Source organism: Chroicocephalus ridibundus, chromosome 2, assembly GCF_963924245.1.
Source record: "Chroicocephalus ridibundus chromosome 2, bChrRid1.1, whole genome shotgun sequence".
Taxonomy (NCBI): Eukaryota; Metazoa; Chordata; class Aves; order Charadriiformes; family Laridae; genus Chroicocephalus; species Chroicocephalus ridibundus.
The window spans coordinates 76,216,964-76,242,074 of record NC_086285.1 but is presented as its reverse complement, the minus strand read 5'-3'; the positions used below and the strand labels follow the sequence as shown (position 1 = coordinate 76,242,074).

General features: G+C 45.0%; 1 protein-coding gene across 6 annotated transcripts in view; it reads left to right on the top strand.

Moving 5' to 3' along the window:
* The window catches only part of RREB1 (ras responsive element binding protein 1), a 126,179-nt gene that overhangs the window by 86,605 nt on the left and 14,463 nt on the right, over positions 1–25,111 (top strand). For all 6 annotated transcript variants that reach the window (XM_063325946.1, XM_063325948.1, XM_063325949.1 and 3 more), the window contains 2 exons: positions 12,809–12,998; positions 14,561–17,303. In XM_063325946.1, coding sequence (XP_063182016.1) covers positions 12,809–12,998; positions 14,561–17,303 — 2,933 coding nt within the window. The remainder of the gene's footprint in view (positions 1–12,808; positions 12,999–14,560; positions 17,304–25,111) is intronic.

Here is a 25,111-nt window from a genome sequence, read left to right as displayed (position 1 = left end):
AGCTTGGCAGCTTTGCAGTCTGCTGCAGCAGGGCAGAAAGACACACTGGCTGTGGAAACATGCCGTTCATGCAACTCTTTCTCTAGGATTAGGAGACTTGCTTATGGTTAATATTCTTCTGAAATGGATTTTGCTACCCTTGATTGTGTTGAGCAGCAAAGACTAAAATGGATCCCTAAATCAAAGCCATGATTGTCAAGCTGTGTGGGCATGAGTTAAGGCTGGTGCTGGGATGCTGGTCTTTATGGGCTTGTCTAGACGATGGCAAGGGGGGTTTTGTCAAATATTTGCTTTAGCAATTTAAGACATGTTAGTGGAGATAGATAGGGCAGGACAAGGAAGCTGTGGTTCTCCCTGGTCAGCTAACATATTCAAACGCAACTTGCCCTGCCTATCTGGTTTAAAACACACCTTTTGTCCTAGTCTAGACAGTCTAGGCTAGGCCCAGCCTAGCAGAAAATCCGCTGGTAAGCAGAGCAGTCTGGGCTGCTGCTAAGGTGACTCTTTCATCCCAAAGGAAATGGGTTAAAATCCCTGGCAGGCAGGGGCTGTAATCCCTTGGGTCCCAGGGTTTTGCAAGACTGTTTGTAGGATTTAACAAGATACGCTGGATGTGGTGCACCACTCTCAGTCCCAAGTTCATGTGACTGAAGTGATTCCTCTTGGTGAGGCCTAGGTGTGTTTTTTTGAGTGAAAGAGATGAAGAAAGGAATATTTTGTTGAGTGTCAGAGCAGGAGGCATGTGTGTATGAGTGTGCTCATTGCAGGAGAGCAAACTGCAAAATCTTAGAAGGCGTTCATCAAATCTGGTGTTTCCCTATTATAGAAGACATGGAGGAAGAACTCTCCTTAAACAAAGTTCAAACAACAACAAAAAGGCATAGCAGCTGTGTCATGAGCAGTGAGCAGAACATGCTCAGTCTCATTTTATTGCCAGTATTGTGAAAGTAGAGTCAGTTGATCAGAACTTCAGTGAGGCAGGTATCAGATGCTGAGCATCCCAGGGCCAGATGCTCTGGGTCTGGCAGTTGATTTGCAGCTACCGCTTTAGGTAGCCTGGCACAGACTGTTTTGTCATGACCAAAAATAAGTGATGCTCAGTCTGCCTAGCTGTGCCTTTCTTTGTAAACCGCAGGTCAAACATGCAGTTCCTTTCTGCTCCCCGAGTAGTTAGTGTAAAAATGATTGAGGACATCAGCTCTGAAGCAATGCACCAGCCGGCACCTCCTTGACAGTGGTACCCACCTCCCTTCAGGGATGCATCCCCAGCAGCAGCAAAGTGCCGTGGCATGCAGGAGCTTCTGCCCGGCTTCCTTGTGGTCCTTTAATCCTGTCATTGTAGTGCTGTTGTGTAAATATAGCCTCTTGCCCCCAGAGCGTCTGTCTGTCCCGGCCCCCCTCTGCTAAGTAGCAGAAAAGGTAAGGCTGTCTGGCAGCTCCCGGATCAGTATGTGAGCGGCTAATTTACAGGGTGGGCCATTACCCTTCCAGATACTGTTAAATGAACAACTTTAAATCACAGGGTTAGCTGTTCAAAGTCGGATGAAAAGACACCCCACATTGTCTTCCCCAGTGCTGCTTTTTCATGTAAAGCCCCGAGCAGGGAGCACCTCATTGTTTACTTGCGGCAGAATAAACAATACTTAATCCACTGATTGTGTGAGAGGGGCTCCCGCTTGGGGGAGTATCTCTTGATTATGTAAAATCCTAAATCGTGCATCTTTGTCTCCTAATTATGGTAAGAACTGCCCTGCTCTTGGGAGCAATAATAGGGCCCTTTGTCCCGCTGACAATGGGCTGTGGCACTGCATCTCCTTCATGGCATTACCCCCCCTGGTCAGTCTCTGTCCCTTTGAAGTCCTGGGACCTGCACCCTAATTAGTGACATGAGCTGGTCCCAGCGAGGTTGCCTGCAGTCCCCATTAGCAGTGGGAGGTGGCTCAGGGGTGTTTTCTGACCCCCTTCCCCTCTCTACCTGGATTATTTAAAGACGATGTCTGTTTCCCTGCAGCTGGGGCCTCAGGACACCGTCTATTTTGGTGAGTTTGTATCCGAGCGTTGATATAATTAGCAGAGCGCTGCGATGCTGTGCAGCCAATAGGGAAAATGAGAAACCTTGCGGAGCAGGGTAGCTTCTCTGGAAACTTTTGTGGCGGAGGGCTGCTGTCAAACATGGTAATGTGCTTGTAAAGGTCGCCTGACAGACAGCTCTGAGCAACATCAGCAGTGCAAGCAAAGGAGACGTGAGGATTTCCTGGGGAGAAACCTCTCCAGGCGCTATGTGAGGTTTCTCCTCTTTCCTTTGTGAAGTACAATGGAACAGGCTTAAAGTAAAACGTGTGGCTTTTAAAAAAGTACATGCACTATAAAATTCCTCTGTTGGGTTTCACTGTAACCAAAGCATACCCTTTAAATTTCCTCTTCTTCTCCTCCAGGACGCTTCTTACAGTACTCTCTGTACCAACAGCTAAGGGTTTTCTAATTTTTCCTTTCTCACAGCAGCAAGGAGACATTAATTCTGCCTCTTACGCCTGTGTATCTTCCTGAGGAGAGGAGGAGGGAGGTGGTGATAGCGTTGCAGTTACCTCCTTTCATAGGGACATGTTTCAACATCAGTTCTCAGCAGGGGTGGTTGTGCAGTTTGGACATGGTAAAAACCTGGATCTTAATGAGTGTTACGGGGACTCTCTTGGTTCTGTGGAACAGTTGGTTCAGTGTGGCATTGCCTTCCGTTACAGGATTTGTTTTTACTAACTTTTTATAGGAGACAAGAAATAAATAGACATTGCAGAGTGTGAAAGACACTGTCTGTCTCAGTCACTGAGCTGACCTGGTGACCAGAACCAGTAGATGCCTGTTGCCATGAATGGATTCAGGGTAGATTAAGTTTTTTGACCTTTTACAGAGCGTGTCCAAACAATGATATAATATATTAAGCTTTGTAACTTGCCAAATCCCAGGCATATTTTCACAAGGACAGCAAAAGCAGTTCTCTTGCCCCAGGGTAATGGGCTTCTGTAGAACTTCCAAACAAAGAAAACCAAAAGCCATTCACAGTCTACCTTGTTCTTCAAAACAGCCTACCCAAGTTCTGCTGAAACTTGTAAAGTCAAATTGGCTAGAGGTTGAGCACCACCATGGAACGCTGTTGTTTTGAACAGTTAGGTCAGTAACAGGCATAGCAACAGAAGAGCTCAGGTCCTGGAATGGAAAGTGTCAGGACACCCTGACCATTCATGCCTGTTGCCATCTGCTTTCAGTCTTGACAGGGTAACCACTGTGAGGTATTGTTTCTGAAAACACTCCCAGGTGGAAAATGCTGTCGTTATGCCTTGGTGTTACCTGGCTTCACTCAGAAAGAGTGAACAACTTCAGTGCCCTAGGAATGGTGTCCCGGACTCTGTGGGTAAATTGTTTCACAAGGTGTAACGTGCAGCTTGCGATTCAGTCGGGCTGGTCACCAGCTTTCCCCCTTTGTCAGCACATCCCCATTCTTCAGTGCATGGTGTCAGGTGGTGGGGATGCTGCAGGGCACCTGGACTCACATCCCAATCTTGTATCATTTTAGCCAGTGCACATGAGCAACCTGTGCACTGTTTAAGTCAAGACAAAAGGAAGTGGGTTTTGAGTCAAAACAATTCCAACTACTTGGAATATTACATGTTTATTGCCCAGTTACTGTTCTTCAGGGCAGTTGTGCACATCAGCTTTGGGGAGATAAAATAGACAAGAAAATAAATTAACGTAAATTTAAAGTGTATAGAAATTATTTCAATCATTAGCACCAGTAGAAAAGACTAGTACAAAACTAAGTTGTGTACAGAGCAGCAACGTGAATGACTAAAAGTACATTGTACAGGATGTAAAAGAAAAAAAGACCAACACCAGAAAAAGCCCCTTAAGTTTCATTCCTGTTTTTGCCGATGCCTACTTAAGCAACTTTAGGAATTCACTTTCTATCTTTTCTCTCCTTATATAGTAGGGAATAATCCTGCTGACTTGATTTTTGTGAAGCTCGTTGCTTTCTACACATGGTCAGCGTTTTGTGGGAAGAGGGTGTTAGTGGCATTACAAACTTACAAGAGCGAACGTGTTTGAAAACTAAATGTTGTTTGCAATTTATATTACTTGTGAAACTATGAGTTCGTGGTGGGGAGAGGAAGTTTTTTTCTTAGCAGTTGACACTACTGTTACTGGAAGCACCTTGAAGCATGAACAACAAGTAGTTCATGCGGCATGTGAAATTTTATACTATTTTTCTGTCTCTGTCACAACTGTTGGTGTGCATATAGATAATAAGCCTCGTTCCTTGTTAGCCCTTCAAAATATGAAATGTTGTGCTCTTTTAATGCAGCTGGATAATTGTGAGGTGGTTGTATCCTACATGATTGTTGAGTACCCAAGAGAGAGATGGAGAGCACTCCAGCATAGACATGTTCATGGACCTTCTTGACCTTTGGTGTTGGCACACTATGCTTTGGCCCCAATACTTCCCTTCTTAGTCACTGTTTGAGATTGTACCAGCAAGGATAGTTTAGGTAGGAACTGTTGCTAGAGTTACTGAGTACTAATACAGTCAATGCTACAAGACTCATTACAGCCAAGGATGGAGGCACACAAGGGTCGGTTGTGTCGCTTTGCCGATGCGGCTGACTCTCCTGCTCTGCTCTGCTCTGCAAGCTGCTTGCTTGGTGTCTTGCTGATAGGAACTGGGAACTGAATCCTCATCTCTGTTGGCAGCATTTTCAGTGCAGGAGCAATTCCATGAGCCAGCTGGTGATGATGAAATCCAGCTCTGGTAAATGCTAGGACCAAAAATACACTGTGTACAATGCAACTCTTAATGTTGATAAGGCAGAGGAGAGGGTATGCAAGCAAACTGGTGAAAGCATCCTTTTACTGAGCAAACGGAGAAGTAAAATCAGTGGGTTGAGCATCTGTCTGTACGCTGGCTTGCAAAAGCAGACCAGAACTGCATTTTAAAGTGCTTTCTGAAGTTTATTCAGAAAAGATAGGTGGGAAAAATCTGAAGAGCAGCGCAAGTCCAACACGGGCCTAGAAGTGGTCAGCTCACATCAGGGAGCTCATTGTGCGAGGAGACTGGGAATCCAGAGCAGCCGGGTAAAAATATCAGATAGTGAATGGACACAGAGGGAGTGACGCTCTCATCTGAAACTGTGTGGTGTGTCACATGGTGTTGAATATCTTAGCTCGGTTGCAAGAATAGAAAGTGGGTAAAATGCAAAGCTGACTCTAGAGGAAAGCTTCTCGTAAAAGGGAATACAGGAGGGAAAGAGGGCTGAGCCAAAATAGGTTATTAGCATGCCTGCCCGATCCTGCTGACCAGGGTCGGTTTATACGCAGGCTCTCTCCAAGTGCTGGCTGTTAGCAGTCAGGCCTGCCTGCTGAGCGTAGCTTACCTGCGAATGTAGATAAGGGCAAGGGGTGTTCAGTCCAGATGCAGCTGCACCTATTTGTGAGCGGATGTCAAAAGTGGATGGTTATTGGATAGACAGGCGCCTGTAGATGTCTTTTTTCTTATGTTACTTGTGAAAAGTGGTGTTGCTTTTTTAACATCGTAGACACATAGATTTTTTTTTTTCTTAACTCTTGCCATTAATTTTTAAACTACACAAGTACTTGGCTTACATTTTCGAAAGATGTGTTAGAAGGCAGGAAGAGCTTTCCTTTTCTTACACCGAAAGAACACCAGAAGGTCCACTTTTGCACCTTTTGTGTACACAAATAATGAATTTTATGCTGCATGTTGTGCAGCTTCCCGTTTTGGTAGCTGTGGAGGACTGTACTGGTCACAGGGGTTTTTTCCCCCAGGTATGCATGCCCTAATTATTAAACCCTTCACCATTATTTATGTTCATCTTCAGCTCTTGCTCCATGATTCTGTCCAGGCAATTTCTTGCCACTTCTGGTTTTTAAAACTTTGACCTTTATTAAGTAAAAAGGTCATTATGAGAAAATGAACTACTTTGTTTGTGCAAGTGTCTGCAGGCCATCTCCCATTTTCCCTTTATTTGTTCTTAGTTGCATGTTAATTCTGTTGAAGTAAATGGTAGAGTAAGCTACTCTTCCACTGGGGCAGAGGTATTTAAACCTGTCACTGTTCAAGTGTTGCTGGTACATGCGATTCATTACAGTGTGGGGAAGAAGTGCAGGTTTTTTTCCTGATTTTTCTTTGCTCACATATAAAGAAAGTTAAAAGATGGCCCAGGATGGCTCGTGCCTTTTTATTAAACCTTATAGAGGTTAACTTCACTCGAGTTACTCTGGTTGTGGGAGTCACGATACGCCGGTATGGACCCTGGCTCTGCAGCATGCCGACAAGTTTCTGAAGCATGACATCACCCTGGTTTATATCGGATCTGCCCTGGCTCCTACACGATGCTTTTCTCGCCTGGACCACAGCGTGGCTGTAGGAATGCACATAGCATTGTGCATCCCTCTATTAATAGAAGGGCTGGCGCAGTGGTTTCAGCCTTTGCTGCACCCAAGGGTGGCTTCTTTGAGGGAGGGGATTAAAGAGAGGGACGGGACACATTGGTAACAAAGTCAGGAGAGCCAGTGGGGAGGTGGGAGGGAGGGGAGGTTAAAAGAAAAGTCCTGCCTTTGCTGAGGAGGTGAAGCATTGTGCACTGAACTCCTGGTGAGCTGTGTCTGTCCCCCTACGCACTGGGAAAGGGGAGAGGAACCTTTCCATCCCACCACACCTGGCAGGGAGTTGGCTCCCGGTGCTACTGCGCCGCTTGCGTTTTCGGCACTGACCCATAGCATTGGGCGAGGTGGAGAAGGGAGAGCAGCAGGTCCTTCAGGGTCAGACACGGTGTGATGCTGCGGGGGAAGGAGGCAGGAACGGTCATCGCAGGACAGCGGGAGGACCCACAGGGATCCGCAGGAGGGAGGCAGGAGCGGCGTTCGCAGAGCTGCTGCTTTTCCATCACTCATCTGCAGCAAGTGGGAGAGATTAGTGCAGCTGTTGGATGTTATTTCCCAGGGCCCTGGGTGTGGAGGCCAGGAAGGGTTTTTCATCCAAAAGGAGATGAGTATCTGGACCTGGGTGGGGTTGCACAGGAGCAGAAACCAATTTGCTCTCTCTCATCTCCCTCCCTTCGCCTTGCACCGAAAGAAGTGAGAGAGAAGAAAAGAAATCCTTTCCTGAAGGGGAATATGTCTGTAACCTGCTAGTTTTTCTTTGTAGGTGGTGGAAGCCCTTATGTTTAAAATCATCCTTTCTCCATCCAGCCCCCTTCCCCCCCCGCAGCCCCGCTGGCCTCCTCTGCAGTGCACATTACCAGTGTGGAGGCTGGGAGCCTGCTCCCGTCCCTGGTGTGGACATGAGTCAACAGCAGGGAATTGCCCGTCCTTCTCTTCTGCCCAGTTGTATTATTTTTTAGATCAGCATAGGATTTGCTCTGCTCATGAGGAGAGCTGCATTAATTCTGCAAATAACATGAGACAGAAAGGATAATAATAATGACAAGGGTAGAAATTTATATACGGTACGTATTAGGGATTTCAGTGGGAGGAGTTAGATGATTTAATAGCATAACTGTGTATTAATGACTTCTGTCTCAGGATATGTTTCATTCTTGTTTTGTTTTCCTTGCTTCTGTTTGCGGCAGTTGCTAAAGAGCACAGACAGGAAAGGAACAAAATGGTACCAAGCTTTTTATTTTAGATAAGGCCTAGAAATGAACACTGTTTTTATTTGTTGATATCCACAACATGGGCAACACAGCGTTAGTGAGCTGCATGCGTGAAAACTTCAGGTTTTGGTCTGCTCTTGTGTGGTTTCAGAAGTATAAGTAGAAAAATGTTAAACATCACTTTCCCTTTTCCACCAGCACTCTCAGGTAATGCAGAGCATCGTGTTTGTTTAATTTCTTGGTAACAGAATGATGGTTATAAATATTTGGCATTTGCATCTTGAGTACTGAAATAGAAGGTTTAGAAGGATTTGACCGCGTGACCAAATAGTTAATACCAAAAATAAATTTTGCTTAAAATCTGGCTATGCATTTCCTTTCTGAAATGTCTGTACTTTTCTTAAAGAAAAAAGCTATTTCCATTGCTGACACATTGGAATTGCCTCAGAGGAGAGTGTAATGCAAGGTAACAGGCATCACTTCTGTAAACTTCTCTTCCATAGGTGCAGCTTGTCATACGTGTAGCAAATCCTGGCTTGCCTCTTGAACAAGCCACACAAAGCATTGACTATTTCTTAAAGCCTGTTAAAATGCTTTTATATCCTAATTAGCAGTACAGATTTCAAGAATACTAACTTATTTTAGTAGAAAGCTTTTTAATGGTGTGTTTTTACACAGAGACCTTGTCTGTATTTAAAAAAAAAAAAAAAAAAACAACAAAACAACCGAAAAAGGTGCACTGATGCAGTAATAATTAAACAGACTTGCCTGGTGTGATATGTGGCTTGAGCACCAAGGTCAGCCAGGTCATTGTGTCTTCGCACAGTTATATTTCGGTTCTGCTTTTGTGTTTTAGCAGTTCTGTTTTCTCACCTGCTTGCTTTGTACACCTCTGCCAGCAAGCCAGAGCCCTCATATTACGTTCACATTGGGCAGGTATGAATGACTCCAAAACATAAAGGCAATTAAGAATGAAGTTCATTTTATAGCAGTCTTAGCTGCTAAAAGCGGTTTTTTTTCCTTTTTACTTATAGTTGAATCTCTGTGCTTGGAACCGAACAGCTTTCTTCTCCCTGCTCTGTAAGCATATGTATAGAAACATGGAAAACTGTAGCCAAGACTAGCAGTCACATGATAGCACAGCAGCTTTTATTTGCTACATCTGGAAACTTAACCTTGCAAGTAGAGTGCTTTTATCTCCGCTCAGGTGTTCAGCCATTGCTCTGCCTGTTCTGCTAACAGCCTCAGAACCTGTTCCCATCTCTGTTCTCTGTAGCCTTACCATCCGTGTTTGACTTGGCACTACACATGGGCAGACTTGTGAAATTGTAAGGAGAGGTGGGGTTTTTTGGTGTTTTGTTTTGGTTTGTTGTTCTTTTTTAAAAAGTTCATCATGGGCAAAGTATTACCATATGTTTCAGGTATTTTATTTGATATGCTCAACTTCTCAGACTTTCCACAATTATTTATCTTCTTTTTTTTTAATTAAAAGCAATTTAAGTAAGATGAAAAAATGTTCATATCACCTAGGATTCCTTTCTATTGTCTTCTTAGGATGTAGTTTTAGATTTAAACATACTGTAGGCATTGACACTACCTAAAGTTGGAAAATAGTACTGATGACAAAACATAGAAATCAATACTTAGGTTTTCTTAAAAAAAATTAATGCTTCCAGTTAATGCATTGTTAGGCATGGCAGCTTACTCCATTTTAATTAGCAAAAGCCTTAGTCAATGCAGCATGATGCTTGCCTTAACTAGTTAGGTTTTGGAGCTCAGTACCTGTACGTTTTCCTTGGAGGTGGTACACGTCCATATCTGCATCTACACTGCTAGTTGTATTCAAAGTTCAAGTCACATAATTTGGGAGAAACTCAGACTCCCTTCCTACTTGAGGTGAGGGGGAGGGAACTCAACAAAAACACACACACACTTGAAAAAAATGTTGTGCACGCACTTGGGCAAACGGGACGTGTATTTTAAATAGCTTGCATCTATAGTGAAGAGTGACAAGCCCAAGTGAGGTCTGCAGCGCCTGAGAGACCTCCCGAGCCGGCAGTGCGGTGGCACCCCTTGGCATCAGGAGCGGCTTTACAATGACCTCCCTTGTCCTTGGCGAGTGGCACAGGCACAAGGTGCCAGCACGGACGCCGGAGCCCACTGGGGAGCCTGCCCCGGAGAACTGCTCCAGATGTCTCCCAGGGGAGGGCTTTTCTTGGTGTGTTTCTATTCCACCTCTCCAAGCTGCGGCCACTTCTACAGAGAGGTGTGCCTGGACCATGGAGGAAGGGAGGGCATCCACAGGTCCCTCCCGTGCTGCAGGTCCAGTGTCATCCTGTAAGCTGTGACACCGGGGGAAGGTGCTGAGCCAGGGCGCAGTGTGTTTGTATTCCCTGAAGTGCCTGAATCTTGAGATGACGGGAGTGATTTCTCTGGATGTTCCTTTTTTTAGCCAGGAGCTTCTTTTTGACTGAATGGAAAAAGAGCTTAATCCTTTTCCCAACTTCTCTTTTTCCCTGATGCTTCTTCACTCACAGCAAGGAAAATAGAAGACTAAGGAGGAAAAATAGAGAGGGGCATTTTATTGTATGCGTTATACAAGAGAGACAGTACATCTTTCTTTTTCAAGATACATTATTTTTGTTTTGGGGGAGGGGAGGTGGTTCCCTTTGCATGGAAAACACCATTTTAAATTGCAAATTTTTACTGTCCTGAGGCATAGTAGTTGATACAGGTGTACTGCGAAGGACTTTCACACGGGTGTCTGCTCTGAAATATTTACTCTCAAGTGCAGCTTTTGATGGGAGCCCTAAATAAACCAGCGCTTAAAATCAGCGTGTTGCACAGCCGATGGAGGTGAGGCAGTGTAAGATGGATAAAGCACACCTCCTTGCTGAGGGGATGGCTGGCTGCTTGCCCAGGAGCGCTGGCTCCTGCTCAGCCCAAATTCTGGGGGTACCATGGCAGGCACCAGCCCTCCCAGTAGCTCTGTTGTCCCATCAATGGTAGAGTGCGTGCCCCATCACGCACGAGGGCATACAGCTGCTTCACTGGGTTGCTTATCCAGGGAACACCAGGCACATCGGGGACCCCGGAACTGCCTCAAGACACCCCAAGATGAGGGTCTGCATCCCTCTGCAGAACAGCTGGCCCCACAGAGCACTGGCGACACTCTCAGTGGTGCAGGAGCATTGCTTGCAAGCCCTCGTTGTCCATACGTTGAGGTACCAGGAGGAGCATGCCAGAAGCACTGCTTGCTTTCATGCGAGGCATTTTCATCACCTCTGAAAGAGAATTTCAGTAGCCAGCAAGTTTTTCAGGTGACTGCTCCAACCCTTTAATGCCCTTCTTCCACCAGCAGTTTTGGTGGTTGTGTGTTTTTGGTTTTGCTGAAGATGAAAGCTTTGCCTGACGGTATAGGTGCTGCCAAGTGAGCTGGAGGAGAGCTGTAGATCCTGACGCTGGAGGAGTGCTACGTGTTGGCATCCCTTGCCCCCCACCAGAGACTGTTGTCATATTTAGCAGACCTCTATAAGTAAACATTTGCTTTGTAAATGGCATCGGTTCGGTATTTAATGGAATGCAGGGACTATGCTGGCAATATTATAAAGGTAGGATGCAAGTGAATTGACAGGGGAGATAAAATAGATTAAACCTCCAGTGCATAATATTTATGTCCCAGCCTTCTGGGTACCGTGATAACAAAGGCCGTGTTACATATACTTCACACTTGTTTCTTTCACCACTCAGAGACTATGAGTCCAATTGCTTTGTGGGTGACTTGGTTATCTCTTCGTTTTCAGGGAATAAAAAAAGTCTGTGGAAGTTTATGTAGTGATAAAAAGAACAACAATGGGAGTTTGTTAGGGACAGGACAGGGAGGGAGTGGTTTCAGGAATTTCTCAGAAGTCATTTCTAATTGCAGGATGTTTTTTTAATGAGTAGGCACATGTCCTTTTCCTTGGTGTGGAGAGTGAAGACAGTATGGGGAGAACTAAGACAGGAGAAGATGTGAAGAACTCCTAGAGCATATAGTATCCTCACTGACAAAATCTGACTACCTCACATTCACTGGTGTTTGCTTCTGTAAAACTCCTGTTTTGGTTGCGAGCCGGAGCTGTAACCACAAGGAATCGCGTTGAGTGAAACTGCGTGTCACTTGTTGAATGCAGAGTGGACGTGACCTGTCATGCTGCAGAGCTCAAATCACAGATATTTAAAAGGCTTTTTTGTTGACATGTTGGCCAAATGTTGCTGCGTAGTCCTTACTGCCTGTAGCGCAGCTGCATTTCCAATACCTTTGACTGTTCAATGCGAGTGTACTTAATGCGAGAAACTTCCGTTTAGCTGAATTTGTGATTTGAGAACTTAAGAAAAACAAGAAATCATAGCAATGAGGTGTGGGTAGGAAAAGATGTTGCTTCTGCATTCTTCTTTGGGGCACGCTTGGCTGCCAAGGGGACGTATTAGTGTCAGAAGAGTTGAACCCATTTCAGGTCTTCCTCCTCTGAGCTTCCTTCCCTTCAAGGAGCACTAGTTTTTCTTGTAAAACAGTATATTTCTCATAACAGCTTTGAGAAAAATAGTGAAAGTTTAAGGAAAGGCAGTGCACAGAAAATTGATACACGGGTATTTGAGTGGTGTGCAGTAGTACATTTTAAGCAGTAGTTAAAAAAGGTGGTATTTATACATTTGCAGCTGCTTGCTACTTAGGTCTGATTTAGTCTCTCTTTGTCACTGATTTTTTTTTAAATGTCTTATTTTAGTAGTACTTTTTAGTAAAAATGAAACAGTGTAAAGCCATTGAAATGTTTTATGTAGGGCTATGGGAAGGTTGTCAGAAGGCTGTGGTCTCAGCTGTCACTTTGCTGTCGGCCCACGTGTGACGCTCAGTTCTCATGCACTATATTCTTTATTCTTTGAACTTCCAGTGAACTTAATAGTCAGAAATTGGTAGAAAGTGACTGTGATTGAAATGGCCTTTCTGTGGTGATGGGGTTTTGACACGCTGTGGCTTCGTTTTGCGTTTAGCAGGTTCTTGGTATCATGGGGCGAGAGGAAGGAGGCTGGCCTAATGCGAGAAGAACGTAGTACTTAAGCTTGCAGCAGTCAGTAAGTCATTTCTGTTTTATTCCTTTTCTTTCCAGGTGTGACATCTGTTGTATTACCTTTCGTACTCATCGGGGCTTACTGCGCCATAATGCAGTTATCCACAAGCAGCTTCCCAGAGATCCCATGGGAAAGCCTTTCATTCAGAACAACCCTTCGATTCCGGCAGGCTTCCACGACTTGGGATTCACGGACTTCTCCTGTAGGAAGTTCCCCCGCATTTCTCAGGTACGCTCTGTTCTTCATAGCTGAAGGTACCAACTGATGAAGTGCCTTCTGAATTCATTGAAAGATTCGTCCTTGATGAGGCAGAGATTAGGTGTAGAATATTTTGTGGAAAGCACATTGCCGCTGTCTGTGTAGGCTTTAGACATTTCCTGCCTTTTTTTTTTTTGTTTTTCATCTAAAAAATACTTAATCGTGGGTTTGTGGGTTTTTTTCAGTGTTCCAGTAGACAACTATTGGTGTAAAGATCTATAAAAATATTTTAAAGGAAAACTTAGGGGGTATTAGATCTTTGTCCCTTTCGGCCTGCCCATTAGTTCTCACCTTCCCCAAATCATCACACATCTAAAATCAATAGGGAGGACACATGGTAAACAAGGCATTATTTTTTTTAATTTACCTGTAACAAGGATGCAGTTGTGGTGTGAAAGATTTTATCATGAAATACTGTGGGAAGTCACCTTACTTACTAAATGGTGACATCCTCCGTGACTTCTTCACAAAACACTCCCAAATACCTTTCTACTACATTCCTTATGTGAGTTCTGAAGATTTTGCACCTTTGAGGGTAACTGACTGGGGAAAAGCAGAGAGGTAGTCTGTAAATATTTTTCTGAGAGCCATAAAGTTTTCTATTGGATGGTATTATTCCTCCTTCTGTCGAACCTTGCTTGCCTTAGTTGGTTTGGGCCTCGATGAAGCTGCTATCGATTTAAAAAAAAAAAACAAACACAGAAATAAATCAACAATTCATCAGGACCGTGCTTCCTCAGTATCTGCACTTTTCGTATTCTCATTGGATTAAAGCATTGATTTCCAGCTCTTCTAGGTTTTGTTGTAAAAGTTATAGTCAGAAGAGAGAGCTTTCTAAACAACCCAGCTCTCTATTTAATTTATCACTTGTGCTCTCCTTTGATGTGGAACCTTTGCAACATGTGAGCTATCTGGGTAGCATTTAAATACAGCTTTTGGATTCATGATCATTTTCAGGGACATTTGTGAGGTTAGTATTTTACTTGGGAAAACAGATGTATTCAGATTTCACTAACCAAAAGCCTTTCCACTTTGGGCTCTGTATTTTATTGATCTGCTTTTGGGGGTTATTATTTTGATTGGTTTATGTTGTTTTGATTTCTTGGATGCCATTTTGTTTTTTCTCCTCTCCTCCTAGTTTCTTTGTGGTAGTAAAGCTAAAGGAGGTAGTCTTCCTGCCCAGCTTATTGAAGTTTGCTGTATAGTCTACCAAGGCTCCGGTCCTATCAGTGAAGTCAGAGAGGTTTCTGTAAGGGAAGTTCAGCACGGAAAAGTATTTTGAGAGTCTCAGTAGCCCTCTAAAGGAGTTTACCTTTATAGAAGGTAACTTTTCGAGAATCAGCCGCTAACTTAGATATACCACTTAGGTGACTAAAGCCTGTGGAGCAGGAATATCTCTATGCCAGGTAGGTGGTCACTGCTCTAAACTTCTTAACTTGGGCAGTGGAAGAGAGAGTGAGCTGTTTGTTTTTGCAGCAGCATGTGATGCCTTTCCAATTAGAGATGTCTAAATATATTTGCATGTCTTGCAGGTCTGGTGTGAAACGAATTTGCGAAGGTGCATCAGTGACTTCCATCGATTTATTTGCGAGACGTGTAACAAGGCATTCCCCATGCTTTCGGCGCTCAAACTGCACAAAGAAACTCACGTGGTGGATCAGGGAAAAGACAAGCACAAGCCACAGTCCACGACCCCACCCAGTGAGAACCCAGACCAGAAAGCCTTCATGGCATCCTTGGGCCTACAGTACACCAAAGACATCAAGCCTGTCAAGCAGGAGGACAATACACAAGATGAGGTCCAAGAAATGCAGCTCAGAGCACTGAAGAGTAACCTACCTCAGGAACCCGGCAGCACTGGTCTGCTCAGCCTCTCTCCTCTGGACGCTGCCTCTATGGGAGGGTCATTTTCAGTCCTTCCCCCTACAAAAGAGAACATAAAGCTCCTCTCGCTGCAGCCTTTCCAGAAGGGTTTTATCATCCAGCCTGACAGCAGTATTGTGGTAAAACCCATCTCCAATGAATCTGCCATTGAGCTGGCAGACATTCAGCAGATCTTGAAGATGGCTTCTTCCGCTCCTCCTCAAATCAGTCTTCCTCCACTTTCTAAGGCACCTTCTGTCCCTGTGCAGTCCATTTTCAAGCATATGCCGCCACTGAAGCCAAAGCCTTTGGTAACGCCCCGAACAGTTGTCGCAACCTCTACACCTCCTCCTCTTATCAGTGCCCAGCAAGCCTCCCCTGGCTGCATCAGCCCAAGCCTCCCACCTCCCCCTCTGAGGCTGATCAAGAACTCGGTGGAGTCCTCCTCCAACTCTCACCTCCCCCAGCCAGGAGCCAAATCGAGTCCTTCCTCGCAGTTGCTCCTCCAGCCCAAAGTAGAGCCTTTAACTCAGCACGAGATGAAGACACAACTGGAGCAGGACAGCATCATCGAAGCTTTCCTGCCTCTGAGCATGGAAGCCAAGATCAAGCAAGAGGTGACAGAAGGGGACCTCAAAGCCATCATCGCAGGGGCAGCGAACAAGAAAGCCCCAACCATGAGGAAAGTTTTATACCCCTGCCGTTTCTGTGACCAAGTGTTTGCCTTCTCTGGTGTCCTGAGAGCTCACATCCGTTCTCACTTGGGTATTTCCCCATACCAGTGCAACATCTGTGACTACATTGCAGCTGACAAGGCAGCGCTGATCCGGCACCTGCGGACACACAGCGGGGAGAGGCCTTACATCTGTAAAATCTGCCACTACCCGTTCACAGTGAAAGCCAATTGCGAGAGGCACCTGCGAAAGAAGCACCTCAAAGTGACCAGGAAGGATATAGAGAAGAACATTGAATATGTCACCAGCAATGCCGCAGAGATGGTGGATGCTTTCTGCTCCCCAGACACTGTGTGCAAACTGTGTGGCGAGGACCTGAAGCATTACCGGGCCCTCCGCATTCACATGAGGACACACAGCGGCTGCCAGAAGAAGAAGCCATTTGAGTGCAAGGAATGTGGCACAGCCTTTTCGGCCAAGAGAAATTGCATTCACCATATCCTCAAGCAGCACTTGCATGTGCAAGAAAGGGAGATTGAGAATTACATCTTAGCGGTGGACTGCAGTGCCCAGGAAAGCCAGACGGACCCTACTTTATTGGAAGACAGCACTTATATGGACCACAAGTCCATGACGCCTTTCCTGGAGACACAAAATGGCTTCTTGCTTGGGACATCGTCTCACGTTCCCATCAAACTTGAACCTACGGGCAACTTCCCGATGGATTTTGACGAGCCATTGGATTTCTCTCAGAAGAACAAAAACCTGAGTGCTGTGCAAGTGAAGCAGGAGAACCTATTTGGTTCTTCTCCCCTGTCCCTCTACGACTGTTCCATGGAGCCCATCGACCTGTCCATCCCCAAAGCCCTGAAGAAGGATAAAGATGATATCCCATGTGAAGCCAGGAATCAAGAGTTGGCTGCTTCTGGGAACAGTGATAAAACCTATAACTGTCTGCAGTGTCCTTTGGTTTTTGGTGCCAATGGGAACTCAGAGAAAAACAGGGCTGTCAGACATCCTCAGCCACTGAAAGGTTCGTTGCATTTGACTGTCCCGATCATTTCCCCGGCTCTCCTTGGCAATTCTGCCTTGCTGAGACCCTTGAGGCCTAAACCACCACCGCCACCTCTCTTGCCAAAGCCTCCAGTAACTAAAGATCTGCCACCGTTGGCTTCCATCGCACAGATCATTTCATCTGTGTCTTCTGCTCCCGCTTTGCTCAAAACGGAGGCTGCAGACGCCAGTCCCAAGGCAGTGGGCAGCTCCACTGGGTGTGACAAATCAGGGAACGCCAAAGCAAAAGTGACAATCGTGACCGCTGTTCAGAGGGACTCCAGCCTGCCCAGTGACCTGACTCAGGCGTGTGATCCGGAGCAGTCTCCCATTGCCGATGTTGGGTTGACTAAGAAAAGAGGTAGAAAGAAAGGAACGAAAAATAAGCCTAAACTTAGCAGTGGTGTGGATCTGGAGTCAAGTGGGGAGTTTGCCAGTATAGAGAAGATGCTGGCTACCACAGACACTAATAAATTTAGCCCGTTTCTGCAGTCCACTGACAATTTCAAGGAAGAAAGCGGCAGAAATGGAACAAGTGAGGATGAGAAGGAAACTGCCGAAGATAAGCTGCTGAGAGGGAAGAGGAACGCTCACTCAGACTGCCTGCAAAACATCCCCTGTCCTTACTGTCCTCGAGTCTTTCCATGGACAAATTCCCTGCAGCGGCACATGCTCACTCACACAGGTAAGAGCGCCTTGTGCTCACAGTGGATTGTAGCCCCCGAGGATGTTCCTCATGAAAGGAAAGGATGTTCCTCCATGGAGGAATCTTCCTTTCTTGTCCTCTCTCTGATGCCTGAATGGTATTCTTTGTTATTTTGCAAATCCCTGGCCGTTGCTGTTGTGTAGTGCTGGTGGTAAATTTTTCAGTAATGGAATAATCTCTGTGCCTTTGAGTATCAAGGGGGCAAATTAAACTGCTAAAACCTATTTGACTTCAGTGGCATAACAGCATACCTGGGAAAAGACTCTGGTTGCAGGTGTTCTGTTACTGTTGTCTTACCTTGAAGGTGAACGTGTGTTGCTGAATATTTCATTGTACCTTACATGGTTTGTTTGGCTGCTTCCGGTGGCTGTTTGTCTGCATCAGTAATGATAAAAAGATCCATAAAAATGAGAGCAAATATGTATAGAATTGTGGCAGGAAAATAAAATAATATAGTGTTTAGCATTTTTTTTCTTGCAGTGGCTTTTATTTGACAGATCAAAGAAGGAGGATGCAAGAAACATCATCCTGAGCATTACGTAGTTGCTTGCCTCTAGGAAGTGTTTCTTCTCAGTGCTAGACAACTAAAGGTGGGCTTATGCCCTAAGGCGTGGAGATGTGTGTGGAAACTTTAATATTATGCCACTGTGTAAGTAACCTCAAACCTGGTATAAACAAAAGGAGGAATTGGGGAGGGAGATTTACTCTAGGTTTGGGGTTATTTTTCATTCTTTGCTATAAAGGAAATACTGTGTTGAATGCTGTGCTGATTTGAAGTTAACTCTTTTTTCCACCCACACTGTAATAAAGTAATTAGTAGATTCTCATCCTGCTTGGAGAGAGAGAGGACAAAGCTCTACTTGCTGTTGCTGCCTTTTAAGTCAGTCAGTTATTGATATTTTTTTCTTCATTATCCAATCTCAGCACCTGGTGTTAAAGAGTGAAAGGTAAGGATATTTGTAAGAAGCTTTGGAGAATTGAGTACAGCCTCGTAAGAGATAAGATAGCTTTGTATTTTTTGATGGAATTGAGTTTTCATGAAGCAACTGATTCATCTTTGTGCTAAAGAGGGAAACCTGAAGAGGTAGAAGAGGTTAGCTAAGAGGTCTAAAGGGAATCTGAGCTGTGGAGCAGTCCCTATTACAGTTTGCTTTGGGTGACGCGAGGACATAACTTGCAAGGTATCAGTGCAACAGTGGGGCTATTGTTTTCTGGCCCACAGAGACCAAATTATTTCATCTTATTAAGCATACAGTTTACTTTCAACGGTGGAGGAGAGCTCTTTATTCGTATCAATTGTTTTCTAACACCCTGCTCTCCAAAAAAAATATATAGTTACTGAAGAACTGTTCATGAGACAGAAAACAATGGAGAGGCTTTTCCCAGACTAAGGGGTTTGACCTGCTTATTGATGGCAGACTTCCAAGGTAGCAGCACTGATGTAAACCCTTAATGAAGACAGGAAAATGCACTCGGCCATGAGTTGTACTGGTAAAACTTGTCTCCCCTACCACCACTGGGCTTGGAAGGAGGCACCATCCTTTCAGAAAGCCTGTGCTTCCCCTACAGGGAAAGGCAAGCAGCTGTGGCTGTAGCAGGTCTGGATCCCCAGGTACAAGATTTTTGGTGATTCTGCAGCAGTGGCAATAATGAGTTCAGGTTGGTGCACTCTGGCAATGATAATACTAACCTCTCTTCTAATCACCATCATAGCAGTGTTGAGGGAGACTTGTTGCTGGAGGACCACCCCACAGCAAGCTCTGACTCGCCTTGGGGCATCTCCTTTCAGGTGACACTCGCGCTCTGTTTCTAAACTGAGGGTTTGCAGCAGCTCCCCTGTGGCAGCAGTGTAGATGAAGCTTACTGGAGGAGAGAGGGAAAGGTAAGCTAGGAAGACAGAGGAGATTTAGGCCAGGGAGGTGGTGCCAACGCAAGCACTAAGATGCATTCAGGTGGAGCAAGCCGTGTGTTTTTGTGGTGAGTGTCAGGTGCTGGTTGCATGGGAGGAGTTTGGCAGCGGCATGATACATACAGCAGTTTGTTGGGTTTGTGTTCTGGGTGGGCGAGTTGGTTTTCTGACGGAGACATCTGCAGTGTCGTAGTGCAACGCACCGTTTCTGTCCTCACCTATTGCACAGGCAGTGACTTGTTAGATCGCTCTGTTTTTTAAAAGGAGTTAAGAACAAATTCTGTTCACTAATCTTGCTGTAAAGGGAAAGGGGGAACTTTATTGTGTGGATTTGGTGGCTGCTCCCCGACCTGGAGAGAGAAGGGGCCAAAAGGCTGATACGAATGGGATACATGAGAGTCCTGGTGATCTGCTTCCAAACCGCATGTGTTGGGTATTTATCTGCTCCATAGGGAATGACTGCAGGCGAGCTAGTCCGTGCTCCTGGATCTCTGTCGTACGCTGCTATCAAAAAAACAGGGCAGTCATTTGAGCTAAACAGTGGCAGCTACCTCTTCTCCATCCATTTGTAGGGAAGTTCTTATTGGAGTAATTTGTGTGAGTGGTGTAAGCTAATAATGAGTGAGCGTGATTGAGGAAAAGGTAAATATTTTTGAGCATTTAAGTAGAATCTATACACTACCAGTTTTAAACTACTGTGTTTGTACAGACATGATAAGATTTTTGCAAGTATGTCTTTTGTGTTCAATGAAATTTTGACATGGAAGAATCCTTCCATGCAGTGTGAAGATCATATTTACCTTTTGCGAAAGTGCAAAAATGCACATGCTACCAGTAACCCACATCCCTCACACAACCAAAAGTCTCTCTCATGAAAGTTTTCACCCTGCTTATTCTTACCTCAACACCACTGTGTGTTTTTTAATTCAAAAGCATTTCCCTGAAGAAGCATACACCTTCCTCGCCAGTTTTTATTTTAATGCAAAGCTCACAAGTGGGGCACTGGGAATTTGGCATAGCTTGGTTTTATACAGTGTTTAACACAGTACATGTGCTTTGTTTGAACATGCTTGAACACTCACTTTTAATACTTTCTTTCTCTTGATGTCTTTATTGTTTAATTTACTCCTCTACGTTCAACTTGGTTTGCCTTTCTTTTTTGCTCTTCTCTCCTGTTCTTGACTTTTTTCATTCTCAAAGCAGCAAGTAAGATGTGCCCCTGCAGGTGGTGCAGTTAATTTTGCTCCTTTTATGGCATGTGCATCAGACTAGGTTCAGTACAAAATTAAAATAATGGTCTTTTTTGGCCATTAGTTTGTTATAGATAACCTAAATCTGTTTGCAAAGAATCACTTGAGGATATTTTCAGAGTGATACTGCCAGATCTTATTTGGCCCAAGATTATTTTTTATAGAAGGCAAGATTCGATGGCAGAGGAGGGTTATTTTTGTTTTTGTTTTGCTTTGGTGTTACAACAGGGGTGAACTGGACAAGAAAAAATCTATAAACAAAATAAAGTCCTAAATAAATAGAATACAGTTACACCTAGCCCATGAACCTGCATGTTTCCTGTTGATTGGAGGACACAAGTCATAAAAAAAAAGGACTGAAAGCATTTTTATTCTTTGCTTTTATGACTTAAGTCGAAGTGAAATTGTAGACATCCCTACTTTGCAACATTTTTCCTTACCGTGGCGGTAATGTATTTCCACTAGGACAACAGTGGTAGGAGATACCTTAATTAAGGAATGATCTTCTTACAAGCTGTGATTATTTAGATGACCCTTTTTATTGAAAAAGACTCCCTTCAAATGGTTGGCTTCCATGAAGTGTCCAGCCTAGACTAGTCCCGCTTGTGCTAGTAACGAGATTTTACAGCCAGTTCTGAGTCAATGTGGAGGCACAGACGTATTGTGAACCAGGCCATGACCATTCTTATGGAAAAAGTTAATAAAAAATCAAATCACATTACACTTAAACTGAGCAAGTATATTTTGTCAGAAGAGCAGTTGCCTTTAAGGGACGATACAGAAAGCAGAGAATCCTGCTTTTTTGAATGATCTTTTTTGTGCCTTTAAAGGTGACATTTTTGGAAAGGAGTCTGGTTTCCATTTGGGTATAGGACTGTAAGTTGAGGTGGCAGTATTGGAGTTTGCACAGTAAACGTGATTTTTTTTTGGATTTTGAGACCTCCAACTAGGACGCTTGAGTGGGAAAAAAGAATATCTTATCTGTTGTAAGTATTGGTCTGTATGACAAATATTTGGTTGATACGAAAGTTTTAAAGGTTGGAAATATGAGAAAATTGTGACCTGAGATGCAGGTTGAGTTTCAAGTAATTAATCCCCAGCTAATCCTGTCATTGCATGCTTGAGAAGAAATGTGGAAAGGAATTGGGCTATCATGAAGCAAAAGGATTTCTGCTCAACTTTGAAGTTCTATTTTGTATTTGCATTGTGAATGAAGCCAAATAAAAGTGCAGAAAGTGGTAGTATTCGTAACCATAAATTTATGGTTGACTTAGCAGGCATCTAAAAAGAGTGACTTGAAAGCCTACAAAAAGCAGTGCCGTGATGCTTCTGAAGAGTTGTGTTGACACTGGAAGAAAATTAAGAGAAAGAAACAGCACCTGAGATGTCTGCAAGATGTGGGGAATCCCTTGTACGGGTTGAGATGCTAATTAGAACAGAACCAACTTGCAGAAGATTAAAGTGCGAAACATACCCACAATGTTGTATCAAAGAGGCTGCTGGCTGGGGGAGGGGGAAGCGGGGGTGTGTGTCTGTGTGTGAGATCAGAGGTTTTGGGTGTGAGATGGAAAATGTGACAAGAGGTGATCTCCTTATACAAGTAACTATCCTCACAATCTCTTTCTTCATCACGATGATGTCTTGCAGGACCGCTTTCCTCATTGCACTGCGTGATCCTGGCTTTTCCTTCAAGTCTTCCTGCGCTCAGTCCCTTCCCTTGTTCTAGTCATTTAAATGAATTACAGACATGAAAAACTTTCTCCTGTGGGGAAGTAATGTATTGCTTATTCAACATACGGGGTTTGATTCCACTGAAGTCAATGGAAAGATGCCCTGTGGCTTTGATAGAAGTTGTGTCAAATTCACACGGGTGATAGACATCTCAGGACAGAGCCTGCTGTGGAGGAGCTTGCAGTCAGGATGTTGTAGTTGGTCACCAAGCAGGAAAGGGGGAAAGGGAAAAAAACAAAGAAGTTTCTTATTACACATTAGAAGGACAGATAGACGTACTTTTTTCCTGGGTCGGGCCAGAAGCCCTTCCCCTGTCAAAATGTGTTGTCTTTTTTTACCAAATCTAACAGAATTTGTACAAACCTGGAGTTGCCAACTGCCACTGAGGAGGAATGTGCTTATTCCCCCGTCTAAGGAAGAGGATGCTGCATCTCACAGCGTCACATACAGTTTTTCCCGGCTGTTCAGAATAGCAAGCCCAAGTTGTGTTTGGTTGGACTGAACGCTGCAGACAAGCAAAGCGTAAGGACATGAGGAGTGCCCTGCCACGTTAGAGCAGTGGTACATGCAGCCAAGTACTCGTGTCTCTGATGGCAGCGGTAGGATGTGCTATTTGGGGTGAGCATGTGGGCCCGGCCACTTCCTCTGGTCTGTTCCTCTTAATGCTCTATCAGCATCCACAACTGCTGCATTAGGGTTGTGTGTTAGGGAGCACATCCCTGCCTGCGCCCTTTACTACCTGTTTATGGACCTGCTCTCTGCAAGTCTCTCCGGTTGCTTTCTGAACCTGCTGATGCTGTCTGCCTCCAGCCTCATCTGGCGTCAAGCTCCAGAAGTTCACTACCTGCTGTGTAAGGAACTATTTTTTAATCTGTTTTCAGCTGATCCCCTGCTAGTTTCAGGGAATTGCAGTTCTGTGTGTGCCCTCTCAGCTGCCTTCACAATTTGTAAACATCAATCACAGCACTCCCTTCTCCTTCAAAATGAGGAGCCTGAGCCTTTCTGGTGTCTCCTTGCAGGGCAGCTGCCCCATCGCTTGGATCGGGTTTGCTGTGTGCCATCTGCAACACGACTGTCTCCTTCCTGTGGCATGGAGACCAGAAGGGCACACACCCCTGAAACAAGGGTACACCAGGGCTTTATGCAGCAGCGAAGGGACACCCTTGGTCTTGCTCTCAATACCCTTCCTCATGGTACCCAGCGTTCCTTGGCTTTAGTTCGGCTGCTGTTGCAGGCCAAACCAGTGATCCTGGAGAGAGCTCTCAGCGATGGCTCTGAGACCGTCTGCCTGAATGTACCTGCCAGTACCACATTCAGCATCCCATAGGCATGTTTTAAATTATTTTTCCAGACGCGTTTTACCTTACATTCGTCTGCGTTGAAGCTCCCCTGCCTTCATATTGCCCTCTCTGTTTTGAGCATTTAGCAGTGAAGGAGATTGATTGTCAGATCATGCAAGGCTTTGTTGTAGGCAGGCGAGTGGCATGTAGGCAGAAGGGACAAGCTGATGTGAAACCAAGGGTGAGCACAGTCACTCGGGGGTTTTGTGTGCTGACCAAATGGGATGGATGCAAGAAAGAAGCTCAGCAGATGGTGGTACATGTGCCTTGCCTGGAAAGTGTTTGCACAGGGGAGCCGTTGCTGTAAGGCATTCACACCTCCAGGAGAGACAGGGTCACTTTCTGTCACTTTGTGGCGGTTTCACGGGAGAGTTGTTGAAGTAACAAACCTAAAAGCAGCAAGAAGTTGGTTCTGTGCGTCAGGGTAGTTAAAATTACGAATCAGTTGTTACTCTCAACCTCAGGGTAGCTGCTGATCAGGTTGCACAAAAGCGTGCACAGGGTTTTCCTCTTACATTTCAAACTCCGTTTTGTTTGGGAAAGTCTGCTGTCTTCCCAGGCTCTCTCATCCTTTCTTCTTTTAATACGGCACGTTGCCTTGCAATGATTCAAATGCAGTACTACAGGTCTCGGTACTAGTCTGGCATTAAAATCTGCCACGCTGGAGACATGTTACGACGTGATTTGATCTTGCCTATCACGAAGAGACTAAGTTGTCTTGTTACCATGTTAACAGCCCGTAACTTCACAGGGCTGTAGCACGGTATCTGGGGTGTCACGTGGGCTCATCCTGCCTATGCAGACAACAGATGGCTACAGCGTGAGAGAGGAAGACTCATGTTATAACATGATCCCCTCGCAGAACAAAAGTCTGCAGAAAGGGCTCTGAAAGTGCTCACCTCCGACGATCTTCACGGCAGAGCGAAACTAAAACGTCCTACTTGGGTCCATTGAAAACTTTCTTTGCAATTAGAGGGATCCTAGCACAGCTCAACCAGTCGACAGGGTAAGGAGGCAAGTGTTTCTAAAGCCACTCGGATGAGTGCTGGCACAACATGTAAGATGGGTAGGACTTTGGTGGAACGTAGATGTTGTTCTTTGCACTCACGCAGCTGGCGCTGGGCTGGTCAGAGTGGTTCGACCTGCCCCCGGCAGACAGAGCCTTGGGCCACGGTTGGATAACACAAAGCACTTCGTGGCTGTACTGGCTCGACCTGTTCCCAACTGTTCATCCCCACAGCTGTAGCTGACCCAGCTGCCCAAAAAAATGAAAAGGGCAAGGGGAGGGACTGGCAGTTGTGAGATCAGTTCCCGGATCTGGCTGGCAGTATGGCCCTAAAAGAGCACATTGATGCAGCTGAGGTGTGGAATTGGCAGCATCTCCTGGGAGGCGCTGGGGATAGATGCTGTTGAAATTGGCTTTGCTGTCAAATGTTTTGTGTCTTCAGACAGCAGCTTGAGACAGCAAAGAAGGAGCCCAGATCCTATACTGTTATAGTTACCACATGCACTTTATAGCACAGCTTAGCGTTTATAACTGGCTTCGCCAAGCGGTGT